General features: G+C 44.0%; 1 protein-coding gene across 1 annotated transcript in view; it reads left to right on the top strand.

The window, feature by feature from the left end:
* Nucleotides 1–22,059, top strand: part of si:ch211-140l13.3 (centromere protein J) — a 334,615-nt gene that overhangs the window by 203,679 nt on the left and 108,877 nt on the right. Inside the window, exons 9-10 of the mRNA XM_041206857.1 lie at nucleotides 16,209–16,371; nucleotides 20,281–20,496. Of these exons, the coding sequence (XP_041062791.1) occupies nucleotides 16,209–16,371; nucleotides 20,281–20,496 (379 nt within the window). The remainder of the gene's footprint in view (nucleotides 1–16,208; nucleotides 16,372–20,280; nucleotides 20,497–22,059) is intronic.

Raw genomic sequence — 22,059 nt, 5'->3', positions numbered from 1 at the left:
TAAGAAATTTGCCAGTAAAACAAGTTCCTGTGGAACTGGGAAGTGCTTATCATTTTCTTGTAAAGGCAAATGACTAAGGGTGTCAGCGTTTGTGAATTAAGTGTCAGGCCTGTGTACGAAAGTGTATTTGTATGCTACCAGAATTAAAACCCATTGTTGTATTCATGCTGAGTCTATGGATAGTATCGCCTTGTCATCACTAAACAACCCTAGCAATGGTTTGTGGTCTGAAACAATTGTAAAATGACAGCTGTGTATGTACTGGTAAAATTCCATGACACCAAAGATGATGGACAGGTCTTCTTTTTCTATCCGCAAGTCACCCTTTTCTGCTGTCGTGAGCGTCGTAACCTATTGGCCGTTCTGTACTGTCGTCCATCCGATGAGAGAGCACTGCTCCCACTCCGTAAGGAGGTGCGTCACATGTCAGCACCAATTCTTTTGTCTGGTCTTAATGCACTAATAGATTGGACGAGTGCAACAATTGTTTCACCTTTATGAAAGCTTCTTTCTGGGGCTCCTCGCAAGACCAGTATTGGTTATTTTTGAGTAGAGAATGCAGGAGGGCTAGTATTGTAGACAAATTGTGTAAGAACCACCATGTGATCATTCATAGGAATGATTTGAGCTCTGGGGCGTTCTTTGGCATAGGTGCCTCTCTAATGGCTCTCACTTTCTCCTCAACTGGGTGGAGGCCCTGTAAATCTACCCAGTGACCCAAATAGATTACCTCCCTCGCTTGGAACGTGCACCTTTCTTTCTTTAAATGTACTCCAGCTTGCAAGAAATGTTTTAAGATTTCTTCTAATGTGATCTTGCCTAACAAGTATTATTCTCAAAGGCACATTACACACTAAATAAAACCATAATTACTACAACCCCTCAATATTCAGGACCCAATCCTTGTCATCTTGCAGCCGGGCCTCCATAATGGCTATCAGATCATATTTATTTACTTCATTGTGCATTATTGTCATGAAGGGATTAATGTCTATAATGTTATTGAAATTTATTTTTTAAAATAGAGTTTAGTGGTGTCTGTGTCTATGTGTGTGTGTCTTAATTGGATTAAAGCCAGCTGGTCTAGAGGCTTTAATGCATAGAAATAAGTAGGTTTGAAATGATAATTAGATAAACACAGGGAAGTTTAGAATCATAGGTGTGAAGGGGGCAGTTTGCATTTTTAAATAAACCATTCAAAAGAATAGGTGAAATCTTACATCCAGTCAGAAGATGCCAAGCAACATGGTTTTTTTTCAGCTTACTAATAAAATTAATGGAATCAATGGATGTTATTGTTAGAAGAGGTAAACTTAAAAGCCTAGTGATACAATGGAAAATGTATATTCAAAGAGAAAGATATGTAGAAAGGAGAAAGGAGATTGCGGATAAGGCTGAGGCATTTTAAGATGCAACAAGTCTGAGAAGCCTCAAGCTGCTGACTGCAAGGACCCAGAGCTGAAAGAAACTCACTTTGAATGCGATTGTCCAGGTTGTGTTTTGCTAGGTGTCTTTTAAATCTATGAGAATTACTGTTTCCTTACCGGGGATCTAACTGAGAGTCAGGTTAATTAGGGGATTTTTGAAGTTATTATAGTAGTAACTTTCTAGATGTGTTTACAATCTTTCTTGTATTAATAAATGTTTAATTTAGTTTTATATTAAAAAAATCCTCTTCAGACTCAATGGTCTCATTACTACTGAATTCAAAGCCTGCTTCTTGAAACATACAAATTGCAAAAATGGGCTCTGACAGTTGTTTCAACTTTCCCTTTGGAATTTGAACAACTCGGCCTTTACCATTGGCTATGTCATAATAATTGGGGCTCTTTCCGGGATATATTTGTAATTCCTTGATTTTTTTGGAATTGGTGAATCTTAAGGCTACAAGTATGAGAAGCACTTTGAATTCAGAAGATATAACTTTGATTGGGTTACAAAAAGTATCCAAAAATAAGTTAACAGAGTTGGCGGATGAGTTATAATTGAGGTTACCTGAGAAGTTCCTACCTAAGAAATCGGACATAATTGAAGTGTTATCACAGCATTTGAAATTGGAAGGAAGACCTGAGCGACAGAGTTCTCCAAGGGGTGTTCATTAGAAGAGACTCAAATTTAGTTGCAAATGAAAACTATTGAATTGGAAGAAAAGGAAAGAGAAAGGGCATTCCAGAAGAAACAGGCAGAAAGGCAGGAGGGAGAAAGAAAACAGGAAAGGGAGTTAGATATTGTGAAGATAGAGAAGGAGGAAAGAGAAAAATAGAGAGAGAAATCCAACTGAAAATGTTGGCAGTTAAAAAAGAGATGCCAGGAGGTGGGGAAGAACTTATCTCCAGAGTAGAACGCAGTGGAAAAATGTTTAAATTTGTACAAGCTCTTCCAAAGTTTAAGGGAAAAGATATTGAAGCATTCTTTATTTCATTTGAAAAGATAACTAAACATATTAAATGGCCACAGGAGATTTGGACATTATTGTCACAATCTAAGTTGGTGGTTAGGGCGCATGAGCTATATACTTCGCTGTCTGAAGAAGTATCGGTCAATCATGATGTGGTAAAAAAAAGGCTATTTTGAGTGCATGTGAGTTGATTCCTGAAGTATGTAGGCAGAAATTTAGGAATATGAGAAAACAGCCCGGGCAAACTTATATTGAGTTTGAGAGAGTAAAACAAAGTAATTTTGACCGGTGGATATGGGCATTAAAAATAAAGGTAATATATGTAGCTCTTAGAGAAGTAGTTCTTTTGGAAGAATTTAAAGATTCAATTCCTTTAGCAGTGAGAGCTCATGTGGAGAAACAGAGGATTGATTCTGTAAGGCAAGCAGCAACGATAGCTGATGATTATAAGTTAGTTCATAAAGCTAATCATCCTTTTAAATCCAAAATGGATAGAAAGTGGGAAGGTGAAAGGAAGGTGGGTAGTCAGGGAAGAGAAGGCATAGCTGGAAATACCCAGTAAGTTTTTTCTCATAATAAAAAGGAAAGTGCTGAGGGTAGAAGCGACATTCGAAAGTTGAGATGTTTTCATTGTAATAAAGTGGGGCACACAAAGTCAGTGTGGAAATTGTCTGTTGGAATTATCGGGGTGCAGAAAAGTTCTGGAAGTAAAAATACTGTGGGTCCTGAGGTTCAGACACAGGAGAAACCAGTGATTTGTGTACAAGTAAAGCAAGGAGAATCAGTGATAGGTAAAGAAGTGGGAATGTATTCACAGTTTACCCAAGAGAATTTTTAGGAGCAGGTTGCAGAAATGTTTAAAGATGATGGGCGGAATTTTCCATGTCCGCTGGCGGCGGGCCTAATGGGTGGCATGCATGGACAATATGTCATGATTAGTTTCATGACGGCAGGAAGGCAGGTCGTGATCTTCCACTCACCACGTTTCCCACCAATGCTCACCGGGGAGCTCATTGTAATACATCAGCATATCATTAAAAGGCCATTCTGCCAGGTGCTTGGATCCCCGCCTGATTGTCCATCCATGTCAGCAAGAAAGCACATCGATGGGTTTCACAACAGCACACAGGCAATGTGTACTTGTTGGCCTTTACTTTGGGGGAACTGAGGTGAGTGAACAGCATTGTGTTCCACAGCTCACCAGGGCCACCTGTTGCTTTGCAGGCTTGAAGAGTGCAGTGGTGCCTGGGTGAAGTACCGCCCTGCCTTGGAGACGAATGTCTTCAGCGGGGTGGTCTCTGGAGACAACTGCTGCCTGCCACGGAGGCGACTGGTTTTGGGGCGGGTGGTGTCTGGGGGCAACTGCTGCCTTGCCACGAAGATGACTGTTGTCAAGAGTGGGGGGGGTGTCGGGGGCAACCGCTGCCCTGCCTTGGAGGTGACAGTTGCTGTTATCAGGGGCGGGGAGGCAACTGCTGCCATGGCATTGGATCCCGCGCACAAGACATCGAGATGGGAGACAGGTAGGCAAGGGAAGTGGCCATGCAGTAGGGTTACCTATATAAACTGACCATTTCTCTGCAAATGAGACAGTTCAGGTGCAACCACAGTGATATGATTGGGGTCAGGCACCCAGCCTGCTTGCCCATGCAAGCAATGCAGAGGCACCAAAGTGCCACCAAGCGCTCCAGACCTTACCTCACCTCCCGCGCCCCCCACACCACACCCCCCACCCCTACCCTGGCACAGACTGCAAGTTCACGACCACTTTACTAGATCGCGGAGCAGTTGGACTGCCCACGTTGTACAGTCTCCTTGACAACGCTAGCCATGTAGCAGTCACTGCTGTGGGCGCTCACACCCCCTTGCAATCTCAGAGCCCAGTTAGGAGCAGTCTCCCCCATATTGCAGACTGACGGGACAGCCATGCAGCACCCTCATCTGTGGCCATCCAAGGGGTTGCCGGCCCTCTCTGAGAAGTGCTAAGGGGCCGTCACACAGGGCCAGGAAAGGTGCTAAGTTCACCCATGCTTACCGCATCTCTCTTACATGCCGCAGGAGAACCACATCAGGAACATGGAGCCTGGTGACCTAGCTGAATGCCTGATGGCCTACAGAGAGTGAAGAAGACAGAGGAGAGAGCGACTGAGGCACCTGGCCATGCAAAGGCAGGAACAGCAACCTCAGGAAGAAGTGGTGCTGGGGCTCCCACACATGCTGCCCAGGAGTGACAGTGAGCTGTGGCTGGTCGGCACCTAGCGACACCCAGGGTCTATAATTCCTGAACATGACCGAGAGCCAGTGTCACCGACGACTGTGCATGTCTAAGGACCTGGTCGCTCACATCTGCCACTTACTGCAGGACTTGGTGCCAAGGGGTCATGGAGGCCATCCAGCGCTAGTGGCTGTGAACGTGACCGCGCTGCTCAATTTCTATGTCAGTGGCTCCTTTCAGGGCCCCACGGGTGACCTCTGTGGGATATCACAAGTCACCACCCACAAATGCATCCATGAGGTCACAGATGCCATCTTCTCGAGGGCACACAACTTTGTGCATTTCGCCTGGGACCGGGACAGCCAGGATGCAAGGGCCATTGGATTCATCCCAATCTCAGGATTCCCACAGGTGCAGTGTGCGACTGACTGCACCCATGTGGCACTCAGATCTCCGTTGCTGCACACGGTGGACTACATCAACCGCAAGGGATTGCACTCACTGAATGTGCAGCTGGTATGCGACCACCAGAAACACGTCCTGCAGGTGTATGCACGGTTTCCAGGGAGTGTACACGATGCCTACATTCTCAGTCGGTCACAGACCCCTGGAGTCTTCCAGGGTCCACAGCAGCTGCAGGGTTGGCTCCTTGGGGACAAGGGCTACCCACAGAGGCCGTGGCTCATTACACCCATGTCGCAGCCTCAGACTGCAGCAGAGCGATGGTATAATGAGGCTCATACAGCAGCTCTCAACCTGATGCAGCAGACCATCGGTATGCTGAAGATGAGGTTCCAGTGCCTGGACTGGTCTGGTGGAGCCCTGCAATACACTCCGCAGAGGGTGTTACACATCATCGTTACCTGCTGCGCCCTTTACAACCTGGCACTCCAACAGGGAGACAAGCTTGCTGAGCAGGAGATGGAAGAGCTGCACGTCTCCTCTGATGAGGGATGAGGGTGAGGAGGTCCTCCGAGGTGACGATGAAGGGGATGAGGCCTTTGCACTAGCTAAACATGGCAGGCATGCTTGGGAGGCCTCATAGCTGCTAGATTAGTGGGGGATGATGACGACATGCAGTGAGGTGACCCCATATACCCTCACAGCGCATTTGTGAACATTTGACTCCAGCCTGGCTTATGACAGCACGAATACTCTTTATGAGAATGCTCCTGTCATGGAGATGCAGTGGAGGCCCTATTAGTTGCTCAGTTGCAGGAGGTTGATGACATGGCATGCAGTGAGGACACTCCATAAATCTTCACGTAACCTCTAAGAATGTCTGACTCCTGTCTGGCTGAGGGCAGCTTGCTTGCGCTCTGCGATCAGGGTCATATCATAGAGACGCAGCCAAGAAACTTTCGAATCTGCCTTCAGCACCTGAGCCCTTCAGGAGTGGGAGCACAGCATCACTGGTCACAGGTGCTGAAGAGATGGGGGCCAGCCCCTCCCTAAAGCTGCTGAAAGCACATCGAGAGAATGAGAGAACTTTGTGGTGCCTGCCCACTACATTCTGGCAGCAATGACAAGCACCACCCTAGGTGCAGGCTTCGTTAATGTGTCCAGGGAGTGTGTGCCCGGACCATTATTGTGGTCTGAAGGCTGCACAAAGCACAGGGAAGAGGCCCTGGACTGAGACACCTGTCTTTATCTTGTGCAGAAAGATTTCACATCTGAATGACAAGAATACTGCCTATCAGAACAAGGAGCCTTAGGCAGGGAGACATTCTTGAAAGTTTACTGTCAATAATGAACAGTATGTACAAGTGATTAACACCGGTGCACAGGCTCTGCAACTAATTCTGCTTAACTTTCCCAACCCTGCCTCTACATCTTGGTGCTCCCCGGACAGGTGGAGGCAGCCTGCTGACTACAATGCCCTGTGTCTGATGACTTTGGTGGGCGCCTTCTGGAGGGCCATGACTTGGTGGACCTCGGACTGCTTTTGGGGTCCTGCTGTGTGGCAGTGGCACAATCCTCGCCCTGTAAAACTGGAGCTGATGAGGTCACAGGAAGAGGGGATTCAGATGGTCTAGTCACTCCTGGAGTCACCTGGGCGGACGGGGCAGACTGTGCACCTGCTGATCCTCCTCCCTATGGGTGCTCGTGGGCTCCTGGCTGATTCCTGAGGGGAAGGGGTAGCTGGAGTGAGACTGAGCTGCCCCGCACCCCTCTCGTGTACACTGTTGTAGGCCAACTGTGGCGTCAGCGATGGAGTTGAGCCCACGCAGCAATGCAGGAATGACGTCCTGGACCAAGGTCTCCATGGCGGCCACCATCCTACCAGTGTTGACTTTGGTGCGTTGGCATACCAGCGTCATCACCTCAGCCTGAAGGCGGACAGACTCCTTCATCGTGCCTTACAATTTGAAGAGTGCAGCGGACATCCCTTCCTGATGTTCCTGAGTCTTTGCACCTCCAGTAACTGTGACATGACCAAGTCCAGAAGCTTGTCATCTGACTCAGACTCAGCAAATTTCTGGCCTCCAGCAGTCCTCCGAGTGCCAGAGACCTGGGAAATCCCTGCCGTCGCCTGCTGTGGATCAGACACTGTGATGTGCTCACCAGATTGTGATCCCGTTTCTATTCTAAACCTAGGTCCCACCAAGATGTGTGTCTCTGCACTGGTGGAGGGTGTGGGTGAGCTCTGCGATGGAACTTTGAGGAGGGTGCCTTCAGGTTCCCCTTCAGAATTTTCTTCAGGGCTTAATTGGAGGCCCCGTGTCATAGACTCTGTTGGCTGTTTGGCAGTTGTGCCTGCAAAAGCAAGGAGAAATAATTGGTACATGCCAGTGGCCTGTGAAAGAGGACACATCACTCACGGCATGGATCCATCATGTCTGATGGATATTGCACTGCCGGATCCTCACTGTCAGCACAGGAGCAGTCCAGATTCTTGCCGGCCAACTGGATGGCTCTGTTTTCAAAGTCCATGAGGACCTAGATTTGGGGCATTCTGCCACCGGTCTGTGACCTCTCTCTCTTGTTGTGTGCCAGCTTGTCCTGCATGGATAGAAGTAAAGAAAGTGTACGCAGGATGCTGACTGGGCCAGATGATAAATGTGCCTGGCCTGGCTGAGGACAATGAAGGTGCGTGTGAGGGAGTGAATGGTGTTGTCCCTTGAACAGGCAGTGACTGAGGGCCCATTGGATGTGTGCTGGGTTTGTGAGTGTTTGAATTGAGGGTGATGAAAAGAGTGACTTACCCTGGCAGGACGGAGGAGATCATTCATCATTTTGCGGCTCTGGGTGGATGTCCTCTTCTGAAGGGCATTGGCGCTGACCACTTCTGCCACTGCCTCCCAAGCCAGATTGGTCATGTTGCTCCAGTTCATGCAGCCAGAGCAGGGGACATTCTGGCGGGTCTCCACAACATCCAGGAGTGACTCGAGGGACCCATCATTAAACCGGGGAGCTCTGGTCTTCTTTCCTTTGCTGGCCATGTCTCCCGGGCAGCAGTCGTGAGCTGTAGCAATGACCAGTATGTTGGTGTTGCCTTTTAAATATGGCGGCCAGCATGATGCAATGGCAAGGTGATGGCGAATAAGAGCTTGCCTGCCATGGAAATGCCGTGTTTCCTGGGAATGCATAAATAGTGAGACGGGTTTGGGACGATATGGCGTGAAAATCCATCATCGCAGCCAGCTGGTAAGAGATCATTTTACCGGCCCACTACCTGCACTTAGTGCAAATCTGGGAAAATTCCGTCCTTTGTGTGTGAAGGGAAAGTCTTTCCATGTGTACATGGTGGAGTAGGTAAAGATGTTAAAATTTTAAGACACACAGGGTCTAGTCAATCCTTAAAGTTGTGGGATATTGATATTTGTTGTTCAGAGGAATTGCAGGAACAGGTGATAACAAGTGTGGTTCATGGAGATGCTAAACCTATTCCCTTGTGGAAGGTAAATTTAAAAAGTAAGTGGAAAACTGGTGAAGTGACTGTTGGGGTGGTGCAAAAATTGTCAATTGCAGTTCAATTTATTCTGGGTAATAATACAGCTGGATCACAAATGTGTGTGATGCCTATGGTAGCTGCGCAGCCTGTAGAGGTGTTTTCAACAGAGGTGTTACGAAAGGACCATCCTGGATTGTCTCCAGACTTTGTGATAACAATATCACAGGCACAAAGAAAGAAAAAGCAAGAAAAACAAGAAGGACAGGAAGTTCAAAGGCAGGAAGAAGTATTGAAATCCAATTAGCAGGCATTGTGTTTGATAACAAAAACAGAATTGCCTGGAAAAACTCAGCAGGTCTGGCAGCATCGGCGGAGAAGAGTTGACGTTTCCAGTCCTCATGACCTTTCCACAGATAACATTGTTCAGAAAGAGACAGGAGAGGACAATTCAACTGAAATGTTTAAATCAAGGCAGTTAATTAAGTTGCAGCAGGGGGATTTGCAATTAAAACAATCAGATCAGAAAGCTTACTCAGAAACAGAAGCAAAATGCATACCTGAATGCTTTTACCTTAAGGGTTTAATTTTAATGAGAAAATGGAGGCTGGATCCCTGCAAATGAAAGCAGGAGGGAGGTACATCATATTGTTATGCCATTAGGGTATAGAAATGAGGTTCTGATGATTACATATGAAATTCCAATGGGTGGACATTTAAGAATTAGAAAGACACAGGCAAAAGTACAGAAACATTTTTATTGGCCAGGATTGCATAAGGATGAAGTCAAATTCTGTGGAACATGTTACATGTCTCAGGTGATAGGGAAACCACAAGCAGTGGTTAAACTGGCACCTTTAATCCCAGTACCAGCACTTGAAGAACCTTTCACTAAGGTCATGATGGATTATGTAGGATTCCGCCCTAAGACTAAAAGTGGAAATCAGTACTTACTGACAATAATGGATGTCTCTACCGGGTTTCCTGAAGCGATACCTTTATATTACAACTATATACAAATATATTACAACTAAGAAGGTTGTGGAAGACTTAACTAAATATTTTTACAAGATATGGTTTACCTAAGGAAATACAGTCAGATCAGGGTTCAAATTTTATGTCACAGCTGTTTAAGGAAGTAATGAATAGTTTTGGGATAAAACAGTTTAAGGCAACAGTTTATCATCCTGAGTCACAAGGGGCTTTGGAAATCTCCTGGATTATGTATCAAACTTCAGAGCGAGACTGGACAGAGCTGGAGTTGGCTTGGGAACATTTAAAGATATCACAGCAAATGATGAAAGTGAAAGCAGATGAGAAAGCGAAAGTTCGCAGTTTTGTTGCTGGGGAGAAAATGCTAGTTCTGTTACCAGTACTGGGGAACTCAATAAAGGCAACGTTTAGTGGGCCTTACAGGATTGAAAAGAAATTGAGTGAGGTAAATTATTTAATAAATACTCCAGATGGAAGAAAGAAGCAAAGAGTGTGTCATGTGAGTATGCTTAAAAGGTACATTGACAAGGAAGAGGACCAAAAGGAGGTATTAGTGATGGTAGATAATGAGAAAGAGGTAGAAATGCAGGATTATGAAATTGATTTTCCTCAAATCAAATTGGATAATGAGGGGGTGCTTGAAAATTTAAATGTAATATCGAGTTACCTTCCAGATAAGTATCAAAGCGATTTAGAAAAGTTATTGCAGTCACACAAACCTATTTGTGGGACTAAGTTGGGGAAGACAGATTTAGCTATACGTGATGTCTCTCTAGCAGTTTTGTTTTCGATAAAGCAACATCCTTATAGGTTAAATCCGGCAAAGTTATCACAAGTACAGAAAGAAATTGGTTCCATGTTTCAAAATGATACCATTGGGCAGAATTTAGCCCTTGTTGGGCGGGCTCGGCAGGGGCAGGCGGGGGTGGTTGGGAAGCCGACTGCTGCCCCCAGTCGAGGCCGGAGGCGATTTCAAGCTGGCGGGCCAGTTAAGGTCCTCCCAGCATGAAATGCAAGTGGCAGCGTTTAGCGCTGCCTGTGCAGACAGGGGGAGGAATGCGAGCGGGGCGAGCGCGAAGTTCGTGCATGCAAGCGAGTGTGTGCTTCAGAATCTCCCTGAGGCACAAAGCTGTTAAAAAAATAAAGAATTGAAAAAATGTAATACAACATGTCCCCTCATGTGAGGACGTTATTAATTAAATTTAAAACTATTATTTTATTATTATTTGTTTTAGGAAACCTCATCCTGCCAGTGGATGAGGTTTCCTAAAAAATGTAAAGGCCGTTTGGCCTTTTCACCTGCCCGCCAACCATAAAGTTGGACGGGCAGCAAGAAATTTATTTAATAACATTGTTAATGGCCATAATAGGCCTTTTAATTGTTGGCAGACGTGCTGCTAACTCCAGCATGCATCTGCTGACCAAAATATTGCATGATGGACGCTTGCCTGACGTCAACGCAAGTCATTCTATGCTGGAGCGGTTCAGGCACATGCCCGCCCGCCAAGCTAAAATTTTTGGCCATTTAGTCTAGTTGTAGTAACTGGAGTTCACCTATTGTACTGGCACCAAAACCGGATGGAACACAAAGAGTGTGTGTGAACTGTTGAAAGGTGAATGCGATGACAAAAGTGGATTCATATCCTATACCATGGTTGGAGGATTGTATTGAAAAAGTGGGACAATCAAAATTTATCACAAAGATTGATTTGCTAAAAGGATATTGGCAAGTACCGTTATCGGAGAGAGCAAAAGAGATATTGGCTTTCGTGACGCCAGATGGAATATATCAGTTTAAAGAAATGCCATTTGGTATGAAGAATGCACCAGCAACATTTCAAAGACTGACAAACAAAGTAATTGCAGGTCTAAGCAATTGTGTTGTTTATATTGATGACTGAATAGTTTTCAGTCAGACGTGGGAGGAGCATTTACAGCATCCAAAAGAATTATTTACTCGATTACAAGAAGTTAATTTGGTGATGAACTTGGCTAAAAGTGAACTTGCAGAAGCGCAAGTTACATATCTTGGCCATACCATTGAACATGGTAAGGTGGCTCCAAGAGATGTAAAAGTCAAAGCTATCATAGATTTCCCAGTGCCTGCAACAAAATGAGAAGTTTTGAGATTTCTGGGTATGAGTGGGTTTTTCCAGAAATTTGTACCAAATTTTAGCAGTGTGGTTGCTCCACTGACAACTATTACAAAAGAACTGAACAAAAACTGTATTAACTACGACACCAGTTTTGGCAAGACCCAATTACGCCAAGCAATTTAAGTTGGTCATTGACGCAAACAATATAGGCATAGGGGCCTGTTACAAGAAGCTGACACTGGAATTGAAAAATTGTTAGGGTATTTTTCATGGAAGTTGAATGCATAACAGAAGATATTCAACGATTGAAAAGGAGACATTTGGTTTGGTGTTAGCGTTGCAGCATTTTGAAATTCGTCAGAAACAATTGCTTATACAGACCAAAATCCTTTAAAGCTTCTGGATAAATTTTGAGACAAAGGTGCAAGGCTATTCAGGTGGAGTTTATTACTACAACCACTTAATCTACAGATAACACATGTCGCTGGACGAGAGAATCTGTTTGTAGACACGTTATCAAGAGTTTGAAGATCAAAGGGAAAATTGGACATTTTAAAACCTGGACACTGAACTGGAATGATTTTTGCTGATACCAAGGATTTGTATATATAGATTGTTATGTCAATGCATGTATCTGGTATTGTAGCATATAGTTAAGTATAGGAGACAGTGTAAGATGGGTTATTAAAAATGAAGCAGTCTATTAAAATTATGATGGTTCATTTTTTGACAAGGAGGGGGTTGTCATGAAGAGATTAATGTCTGTAATGCTATTGAAACCTATTTTTTAAAATAGAGTTTGGTGGCGTCTGTGTCTATGGGCAGAATTTTCTGCCTACCGGGCGGACTGGTCCAACCCAATCTCCGGCAGGCAGGGAGCTGATCTCCGCCGGAGAAGTGGGCCCCACTGCCATTTTAAGTGGGCGGGCCAATTAAGGCCCTCCCAGTGTGACGCCTGGTGGGAAGCGCTATGCGCTTTCTGTGCAGGTGGGGAGGGGGGGATACCCTAAATGTAAGAGTGCGCACTTTCGTGCATGCGCACGAAAGGGCGCACATCTCCCTGAAGCTAAGTGCTGCCTCAGGGAGATTGCTGAAAGTTGTTCAAACAGTAGAAATAGAAAAATAAAAAAATCCTTAACATGTCCCCCTCATGTGACTCCGTCACACGGGATGGGACATGTTAATAAATTTCACTAAAATTTTATTACAGTTTTTTAAACCCTACATGGAACCTCATCCCGTCGGTGGATGAAGTTTCATGTTTTATCAGAAGCCCGTCGGGGCTCCTGGCCTGCCCACCAACTTTAAGGTTGGACGGGCAGGTCTTTTAGTTGTTTTAATTATCCTGTCAATGGCCTCAATTGGCCATTGACAGGTCAGCGGGTGGATAGTTGATTTGGCTGTGCCCCCGCCTTCCTGAAAATTTAAATGGGATGGGATGACGTCGAGGGTTCCCTCCAACGTCATCCCGCGTCATTTTGCGTGTCAGCGAGTGGGCCCCGCCCCCTGCTTGCCGACAGCAAAAATTCAGCCCTATGTGTGTGTATGCGTGTGTGTGTTAATTGGATTAAAGCCAGCTGGCCTAGAGGCTTTGAAGTATAGAAAGAAGTAGGTTTGAAATGATAATTAGATTTATGGTAAGTTTAGAATCATAGGTGTGAAGGGGGCAATTTGCATTTTTAAATAAACCATTCAAAAGACTGGGTGAAATCTTGCACCTAGCTAGAAGATGCTAAGCAATGTATTTCTTTTCAGCTTACTAATAAAATTAGTGGAGTCAAAGGATGATATTGTTAGAAGAGGTAAAATTAAAAGCCTAGTGATACAATGAAAAATTTATATTCAAAGATAAAGATATGTATAAAGGAGAAAGGAGATTGTGGGTAAGGCAGAGGCATTTTAAGATCCAACAAGGGTGAGAGGCCTCAAGCTGCTGTCTTCAAGGACCCAGAGCTGAAAGAAACTCATTTTGAATGCGATTGTCCAGGTTGTGATTTGCTAGGTGTCTGTGTAAAACTATGAGATTTATTGTTGCCTTACTGGGGGTCTAACTGAGTGTTAGATTAGGGTTTTTTGTAGTTATTATAGGAGTAATTTTGTATACATATGTATGTGTTTACAATATTTCTTGTATTAATAAATGTTTTATTTAGCTTTATAAAAAGACTCGGTGGTCTTATTACTGCTGAATTCAAAGCCTGTATCTCAAAATATACAAATTGCAAAAATGGGTTATAACAGTTGTTTCAGGTTTCCCTCTGGGATTTGAACAACTCAGCCTTTATCATCAGCTGTGTCATAATAGCCATCAAATTGTTTATTTTGTTATGAATGCTACGCACATTCCGATTCAGAGCCTTAAGTTTAGTCTTTTTGCTATCTTTGTGACATCTAGTTTGGATTCTTTGTGCATTCTTAGGTTTTTCTCTCTCTCTCCCTTCCTGCCATTCTCCAACCCTCATTTCCTATATTACCATTTTCCTCTCTTACCTTGTCTCTACTCTTTGATGAACCACACCTTTCCACATTTGATCCTCGACCCATCTCTACTTCCCTTGTTATGGTTTGCAAGAACAATGGTTCCAGCCCGGTTCAGGCGTAGACCATCCAAACAGTACAGCCCCACACTTTCCCCAATACTGGTGCCAGTGCCCCACAAACCTGAACCCACTTCTCCCACACCAGTTTTTGAGCCCTGTATTCATCTCTCTAATTCAAGTTCCCTATGCCAATTTGCATGCGGCTCGGGCAATAATCCAGAGGTAAGAACCTTTGAGTTTCTGCTTTTCAATTTGGTGCCTAGCTCTTCATTCTCTCTATGCAGAACCTCTTTCTTAGTTGTATCTATTTCATTGGTACCTACATGGACCATGGCAACTAAATCCTCCCCCTCCCACTGCAATTTCCCCTCCAACCCTGAGCAGATGTCCCAAACCCTGGCATTGGGCAGGCAACATAGCTGTTTGGACTCTCGCTCTTTGCTACAGAGAACAGTGTCAATCCCCCTCACTATACTGTCCCTTACTACCATGATATTCCTTTTTGCTCCCCCCACTTGAATGGCTTCCTGTACCACAGTTCCATGGTCAGTTCATTCATCCACCTTGCAGCCCCTGCTCTCATCCAAACAACATGAGAGAAGCTCAAACTTATTAGACAATTGCAGAGGTTCACACTCCTGCACTTCTGCCCGCTGGGTCCCCTTACCCACCTCACTCAGAGTCACACCCTCTTTTCCCTGATCACTGACAAAATCAGAACACCCTATCCTAAGTGGTGTGACTGCCTCCTGATACATAGCATCCAGGTAACTTTCCTCCTCCCTGATTGAGGTAAGCTTTACAGTCAATCATTTCTCCAAATAAAATACAACAATACAAAACTAGATTGAGGAGAGTAAAATAACGAATTGATCATTAGATTACGGTCTTTATATTGTCAGGAATGAAAGTTTAACAGTTATTGGAGTTTATTCATTGGACAAATAAGATATTGCATTGGACTATTTCCAAGAACAGGCTACTTGCTGGATTGACTGCCCATCCCAATAAGGCAAGCAGCCAATTGAACTACTTACGGGCCCAATTAGGGGCCATTAGGTATTGGCAATTTGCTGCAGCAGAGTGCCCCCCATCCCTAGCTTCTTGGAAATGGTCTCCCTCCTAGAGCACGGGGTAGTCATTGAAGCCAAAGGCTCCATGGCCCAAAATGGAGGAAAGGCAGTTCCTGCAACCTCAACACTGTTACCCAGAAGGTTTGTCCCTCTGATCAGCAGGGCTTACTGCCCTCAGAAATTACCTGTTTGAGAGTATGTCCCTTTTGAGGTGCCTGTGAAGTTTCTGGCCCATCTGTCCCGGTGGTGCTGTTTAGGCTTCAGAGCTGCCAGCGTTTTGGGCCGGCAATGTGGAGAACTTTTCCACCATCCTTGATTGAACGACAGACCGGGATAGGCACTTCTGGAAAAATTGCCGAACAGGTTCTGAGCCGGAAAGTGCTGGCTCAGGATTCCCATTTGGTCCTGAAATTGGTATCCTGAAGCCTGTGGGAGAATTCAGCCCATCATGTCACAAATTGACCTAGACTTAATACAGAGTGAATTGCCTTCTTGGGTGTTGCAATGGCTGTATAGTTATCCGCTATGCCTGGTTGTGTTCAGGCTTGTTTATTTACTCATTTTGGTTGGTAAATAGGACCAGTTCAATTTACTAAAACCAAAAGGTTTCCACCCACAAACAGGTCAAACGCCAGTAGTTTGCAGAGCAGGCAATCTTAAAAAGACATTGATAATTTAAATTTACTGATATAAATCAACCGGGCTTTTCACAATAAGTTGCAGAAATTTTGGACAGCAGCCAGAGAACTATGCAGCCAGAGCCCCAGTTTCATTCACATTTTTGGGAATAAAGCTCTTCCAAGACACAGTTCTTTGCTGTTATGGCACTGAGGCCATTAACATGACCTGAACTTTCAAATAAGGGTGAGTTAAAACATTTGGTTGTGTTGCACCCAACTTGAGCTCAGGGAGGTTGGAAGAAGATTGGCCCTGGGGCTTTAAAACCACTTAAACAGTAAAGTATAACTGGTGTATGTGAATTTGTCACTTTTTATTGCTAGAAAACGGATGGATCAGTTTGAACATGAGAAGACTGAAGAAATAGCTCGGTTAGATGAGTACAAGAAAGAGGAAATGAAGAAAGTAGAAAAAGCAAAGAGATTGTCTGAAAAAAACTCAGCAACCAAAGCTACTTTTGATAAGAAAGAACATGAAGAAATGGAGGTAGGTCAGGATCTCGGCAAAATACAAATATTATTTAGTCAATGCTAACAAAAAACAGGGGAGCCAGTTAGCTCAGTTGGCTAGATAGCTAGCGTGTGGAATCGGATTAATAGGATTTGATCCCGTTTCCTGCTGAGGTAGACTTGAGGCCTGCTTCCTCATCCTTCCTGTAGTAAAAAATCACAGCATTTGCTGCGGTACAGTGAATAACCTGCCTTCAGACAGGGGACTCTAGAAGAAGAACCAAAAGGATCTTGGGGGTGAAATTTGTCTTGTGGACGTAGCGCGAAAAGGATAATAGTGAATTGACAGCCTGTTTTACACTCAGCCCAATTTTCATTTGCATTATGGAAAAAAAAATGCCAATTTGTTATTGCCCAAGATGAATTTCAATGTCCTGCTCCACTGACTGAGATAATTATTAATCAGGCTGAACCCATACATGTCTATTTTCACCATCAGAGGCATGATGGGAAACACATTCTTCAAATATAGCCGGACTATACTTATTGGTGAAAAGTACTGATAATGTTAAACATTGTAATGTATTAATTAATGCAATTATTGAAACCTCACAGCAATAAACAAATTGCTACTGAGAAATATGTCTGTTAGCTCAGCCAATTGGTGTTCATCAGTCTGGGTCAAAGGACAGTTGTTTCAAACTCTACTTGAAGGCTTAAAACTTGTACCAATACCCTAATAGAGTTGCACATTGTTTGGGAAACTTAGTTTCAGATGTTTGCTTTAATTTACACGCTCAAGAAACAATATCTTTTTAATCATGTGACTGGATATTTTAATTCCTGAGCAGCTTAATTTTAGCCACATGTCTTTAAACAAAATCATTCCATTCTTATCAGACTTGTTTTCTCGCTATATATTTCACATGTATTATCTGACATGCTGATGTAGATTTTTAAAAAAATTTTATCAGTATTTTCTTGATTGTGTTTTACTACTGCATTAGTTGTACACCCTTACCTGTGTGAAGAACTGAAAAGCACTAGTATAAATTGAAGCATTTTTTAAGAAGTTCCCCGATTACCCATAATTTGAAGCTCATTTTTTAAGTGCTTTCATTGAATTTATGTACTGCCATATTTTATTTATTTTCTTGTTTCGCGGAGTTAGGGAGACTCCACAGACCTTTAAAAATGATGGCCGGGACCCCATTCCAGAATTTCCACTCCATTTCCAATACCCCCAATTTTCTCCAGTGTGGAATAAAGGTCCAAGCTTAGAGCTTTGAGAAATGTCTTGGTTAGATGAGTACAAGAAGGAGGAAATGAAGAAACTACAAAAGGCAAAGAGATTGTCTGAAAAAAGAGCTAAGAGCTCTAAGCCCACACCCTGCACTCAAGACCTGGCCAGCTCTATTGCAGGGATAGGAATCTCCTAGACCTTTGCATTTTTCATGGAGTCAGGCCAGCTTTTTAAGGACTCGTGGTTCATGGCCTTTCAACGGGGTCATGAGCCATAGTCTGAATGAGAAAAGTTTTGAAAGGTAGTTTCAAAAGGTCTTACCCATGCCCATTTGTCCATACATCTATTACTCTGTTGAAACAGCTGCACCCCATGGTAAACATCTGCTTGATTGACAGCTCTTTCTCTTTGATCTATTCTGTCAGCTGCGCAATGTTAACTTACACAAGATAAATAGATTTCAAGTGGTTGAAGTTTTTTAAAAAGCTTTTTCACAATGCTATTGTTACCATAGGGTTTAGTTGTTCTGTATAGAGTATATACTCTAGCCAGAAGTGCCAAGTGGTTGATCCATCTTGGCCTCCTCCTGAGGTCCCGAACATCACAGATGCCAGTCTTCAGCCAATTCAATTCATTCCATGTGATATCAAGGAATGGCTGAAAGCACTGGGTACTGCAAAGGCTATGAGCCCTGACAATATTCCGGCAATAGTACTGAAGACTTGTGCCACAGAACTTGTTGTGCCCCTAGCCAAGCTGTTCCAGTACAGCTACAACATTGGCATCTATCTGGCAATGTGGAAAATTGTCCAGATATCTCCTGTATACAAAAAGCAGGTCAGATCCAAGCTGACCAATTACCACCCTATCAATCTACTCTCAATCATCAGTAAAGCGATGGAAGGTTAACGAACAATGCTTCGAATGGCACTTGCTTAGCAAGAACCTGCTCACTGGTGCTCAGTTTGGGTTCCACCATGGTCACTCAGCTCCTGATCTCGTTACAGCCTTGGTTCAAACATGGACAAAAGGGCTGAATTCCAGAGGTGAGCTGAGAGTGACTGTCCTTGGCATCAAGACAGCATTTGACTGAGTGTGGCATCAAGGAACCCTAGCAAAACTGGAGTCACTGGGAATCAGGGGGAAAACTCACCACTGGTTGGAGTCTTACCTAGCACAAAGGAAGATGATCATGGTTGTTAGAGGCCAATCATTTCAGTTCCAGGACATCGCTGCAGGAGTTCCTCAGGGTAGTGTCCCAGGCACAACCATCTTCAGTTGTTTCATCGCTGACCTTCCATCATAACGTCAGAAGTGGGGATGTCCGCTGATGATTGCACAATATCCAGGCTTGGGTTGACAAGTGGCAAGTAACATTTGTGCCACACAAGTGCCAGGCAATGACAATCTCCAGCAAGAGAGAATCTAACCATTGTCCCTTGAAATTCAACTGCATTACCATTGCTGAATCCCCCACTATCAACATCCTGGGGGTTATCATTGATCAGAAACTGAACTGGACTAGCCATATAAATACTGTGGCGACAAGAGCAGGCCAGAGGCTAGGAATCCTGCGGCGAGTAACTCAACTCCTGATTCCCCAAAGCCTGTCTGCCATCTACAAGGCACAAGTCAGGAATGTGATGGGATACACTCCACTTGCCTGGATGAGTGCAGCTCCAACAACACTCAAGAAGCTTGACACCATCCAGGACAAAGCAGCTTGCTTGATTGGCACCCATCCATGAACACTCACTCCCTCCACCACTGACACACAGTGACAGCAGTAAGCACCACCTACAAGATACACTGCAGGAATTCATCAAGGCTCCCTGGACTATACCTTCCAAACCCATGACTACTCCCATCTAGAAGGACAAGGGCAGCAGACACATGGGAGCACCACCACCACCTGAAAGCTGCCCTCTAAGCCACTCACCATTCTAACTTGGAAATATATCACCGTTCCTTCACTGTCACTGGTCCAAAATCCTGGAACTCCCTCCCTAACTGCACTGTGGGTGTACCTGTACCACTTGGACTGCAGCGGTTCAAGAAGGCAGCTCACCGCCACCTTCTCAAGAACAATTAGGGATGGACAATAACCAGTGACATCCACATCCCATGAATGAATAAAAAGCTACTGGATGAATGGACATGGAAGTGTCATATATTGGCACGGAGGGTATGAGGGGCATGCAGAGTGGTGGAGGGGCATAGGTTGGCATGGAGGGTATGAGGAGTCATGGGGGTGAGTGGAGGGACAACAGGTGGCATGTGTTGGCATGGATGGGGCATAGGGCATGTGTGGGACATGAGGGGTGAGGGCTAGAGGGCTGTTTTTTGTTTTATTGATTTTTTTTTGTAATTGGAATGAAGTCAAGAACACAAAGGCTGGCCTTCTAAACAGCCCAGCTTGACACCCAGAAGCTCCTTTGGTTACTTCTTAACTCTTTCCACGGGTGGAGAGCCCAACTCCAGTTATCAAACTACCCTCCCTACACCTCCCCCACCCCCCAACCCACCCCGCCCCACCACCAGAATGAATATCCCACCTGTTCAGGCATTTTCTCCTAAGTTGGGCATGCCAAGCCAGAAATTTCCTGACTCTCACCACCTGCCTCAAAGATGAAAATCCAGCCCTATATTTACTTAGTTCTTATAATTAATGGTGGCTGTTCTCTTCCTCTCTAATATTATTAGCTCTTGAAACAACAGCTTGGTCAGCTCCAGGAAGACTTCAGAAAAAATGAGTCTAGGTGGTCTCGCGCCCACAACTGCCTTCGAAATCAGATTCACACATTGACCAAGGAAAACATTGAACTACGTGATGAGTTGAAAGCCGTAGAATGTCATCACCAAGAGTCTGTGAAAGAAACTGAGACTGCCGACCTTATCTGCAAGACACTTGAAACACCAGTATGAATTTTACTATGATTAACTATTGCTTGTTTTGATAGAAGTTACAGCAATGTTTAAAGGATACAAGCTGAACCATATTTTAGAAATGTTCAGCATAAAGAATTTATTTCACTTATGAAAGAAAAGAAAAATAGAACCTGAATTTATATAGCACCTTTCACAACCTCAGGACATTCCAAACACTTTGCGACCAATGAAGTGTTTTTAAGGTGTAGTCAGTGATGTAATATAGAAAACACAGCAACCAATTTGCCCACAGCAAGGTCCCACAAATAGCAATAAGCTAATAACCTGATAACTGTTTTAGGCGTTGGTTGAAACCTAACTAGTAGCCAGGACATGGGGGAGAACCACCCTGCTCTTTGAATACTGCTATGAGATCCTTTGTGTTTACCTAAGTGGGAAGATTATGCCTCTGTTTAACGTCCCATCTGAAACGCGTATCTCAACTTCTCAAAATTTCCATTAATTCATAAGACACAAATCCAGAGGTAGGCAACAATACAGAGATATTAAAAATATTATATGAACATGGCATATTCAACCCCAGTCTCTAAGACAACTTTCTTTCTAGTTTCTAAGTTTGAGATTGTGTTCTTTGCCTGGTTACATAGAATTACAGCACTGAAAGAGACCATTCGAACCATCAGGTTCCTGTGAGTGTTAATGTTCCACACAAGCCTCTTACCACCCAGTCTTCACCTAACTCCATCAACATATCCTTCCATTTCTTTCTCTGTTATTTACTTATTTAGCTTCCTCTTAAAAACATCTATGCTATTCGCCTCCACTACTCCCTGTGATAGCGAGTTCTATATTCTAACTACTCTCTGCATGGGTATGTTGACAATCATATAGTTATGGCCCACAATTATGATCTCACTCCTTTTCTATGTCTACCTGATCAAACCCTTTCTTGAAGACCTCTATCATGTCACCCATCAGTCTTCTCTTTTCAACATCTGTTCAATCTTTCCTGACAGGTACCATTCCAGTAATTTTCTTTTGTACCTTCTCCAGTGCCTCTGTATCCTTTATGGAGGCCAGAATTGTTCACAGTTCTCCCAAGTGCGGTCTTATCAAGATTATATACACTTTTAACATAACGTCCCCTCTTTTGAATTCTATCCCTCTCAAAAAGAAGCACAGTGCTTTGTTTTTTTTAATTACCTTATGAATCTGCATTGTTACTTTTAGTAATTGATGTATCTGTACCTCCAGATCACTCTGTTTCTGTACTCCATTTAGACACTTAGGGACAAAGATTCATATGTGTGGCACCACTGGTCACTATCTGTGTGGCCTTTTTTAATGATACCAATGAAGAATGCTTTGCATGTCAAACAGATAGTGGCCTGCTGCACTGTCTGCCCTTTGGAATCATGTGGCATTGCTTCTAGCAAATAAATTTTCCCCCCTTATTTTTCAAAGTGTTTGTGACCTCATTATTCTTCCTACCAAAATGTATTACCTTGCAATTAATCTATATTGGAATTTCATTTGCCAATTACACACCCATTCTGCAATTTGATTAATGTTGTTCGGTATTTTATTGCGGTC

The sequence above is a fragment of the Carcharodon carcharias genome, chromosome 2 (assembly GCF_017639515.1).
Source record: "Carcharodon carcharias isolate sCarCar2 chromosome 2, sCarCar2.pri, whole genome shotgun sequence".
NCBI classification, from domain to species: Eukaryota; Metazoa; Chordata; class Chondrichthyes; order Lamniformes; family Lamnidae; genus Carcharodon; species Carcharodon carcharias.
Note: the sequence above shows the minus strand (reverse complement) of the source record. Positions and strands in the feature narration are given on the sequence as shown.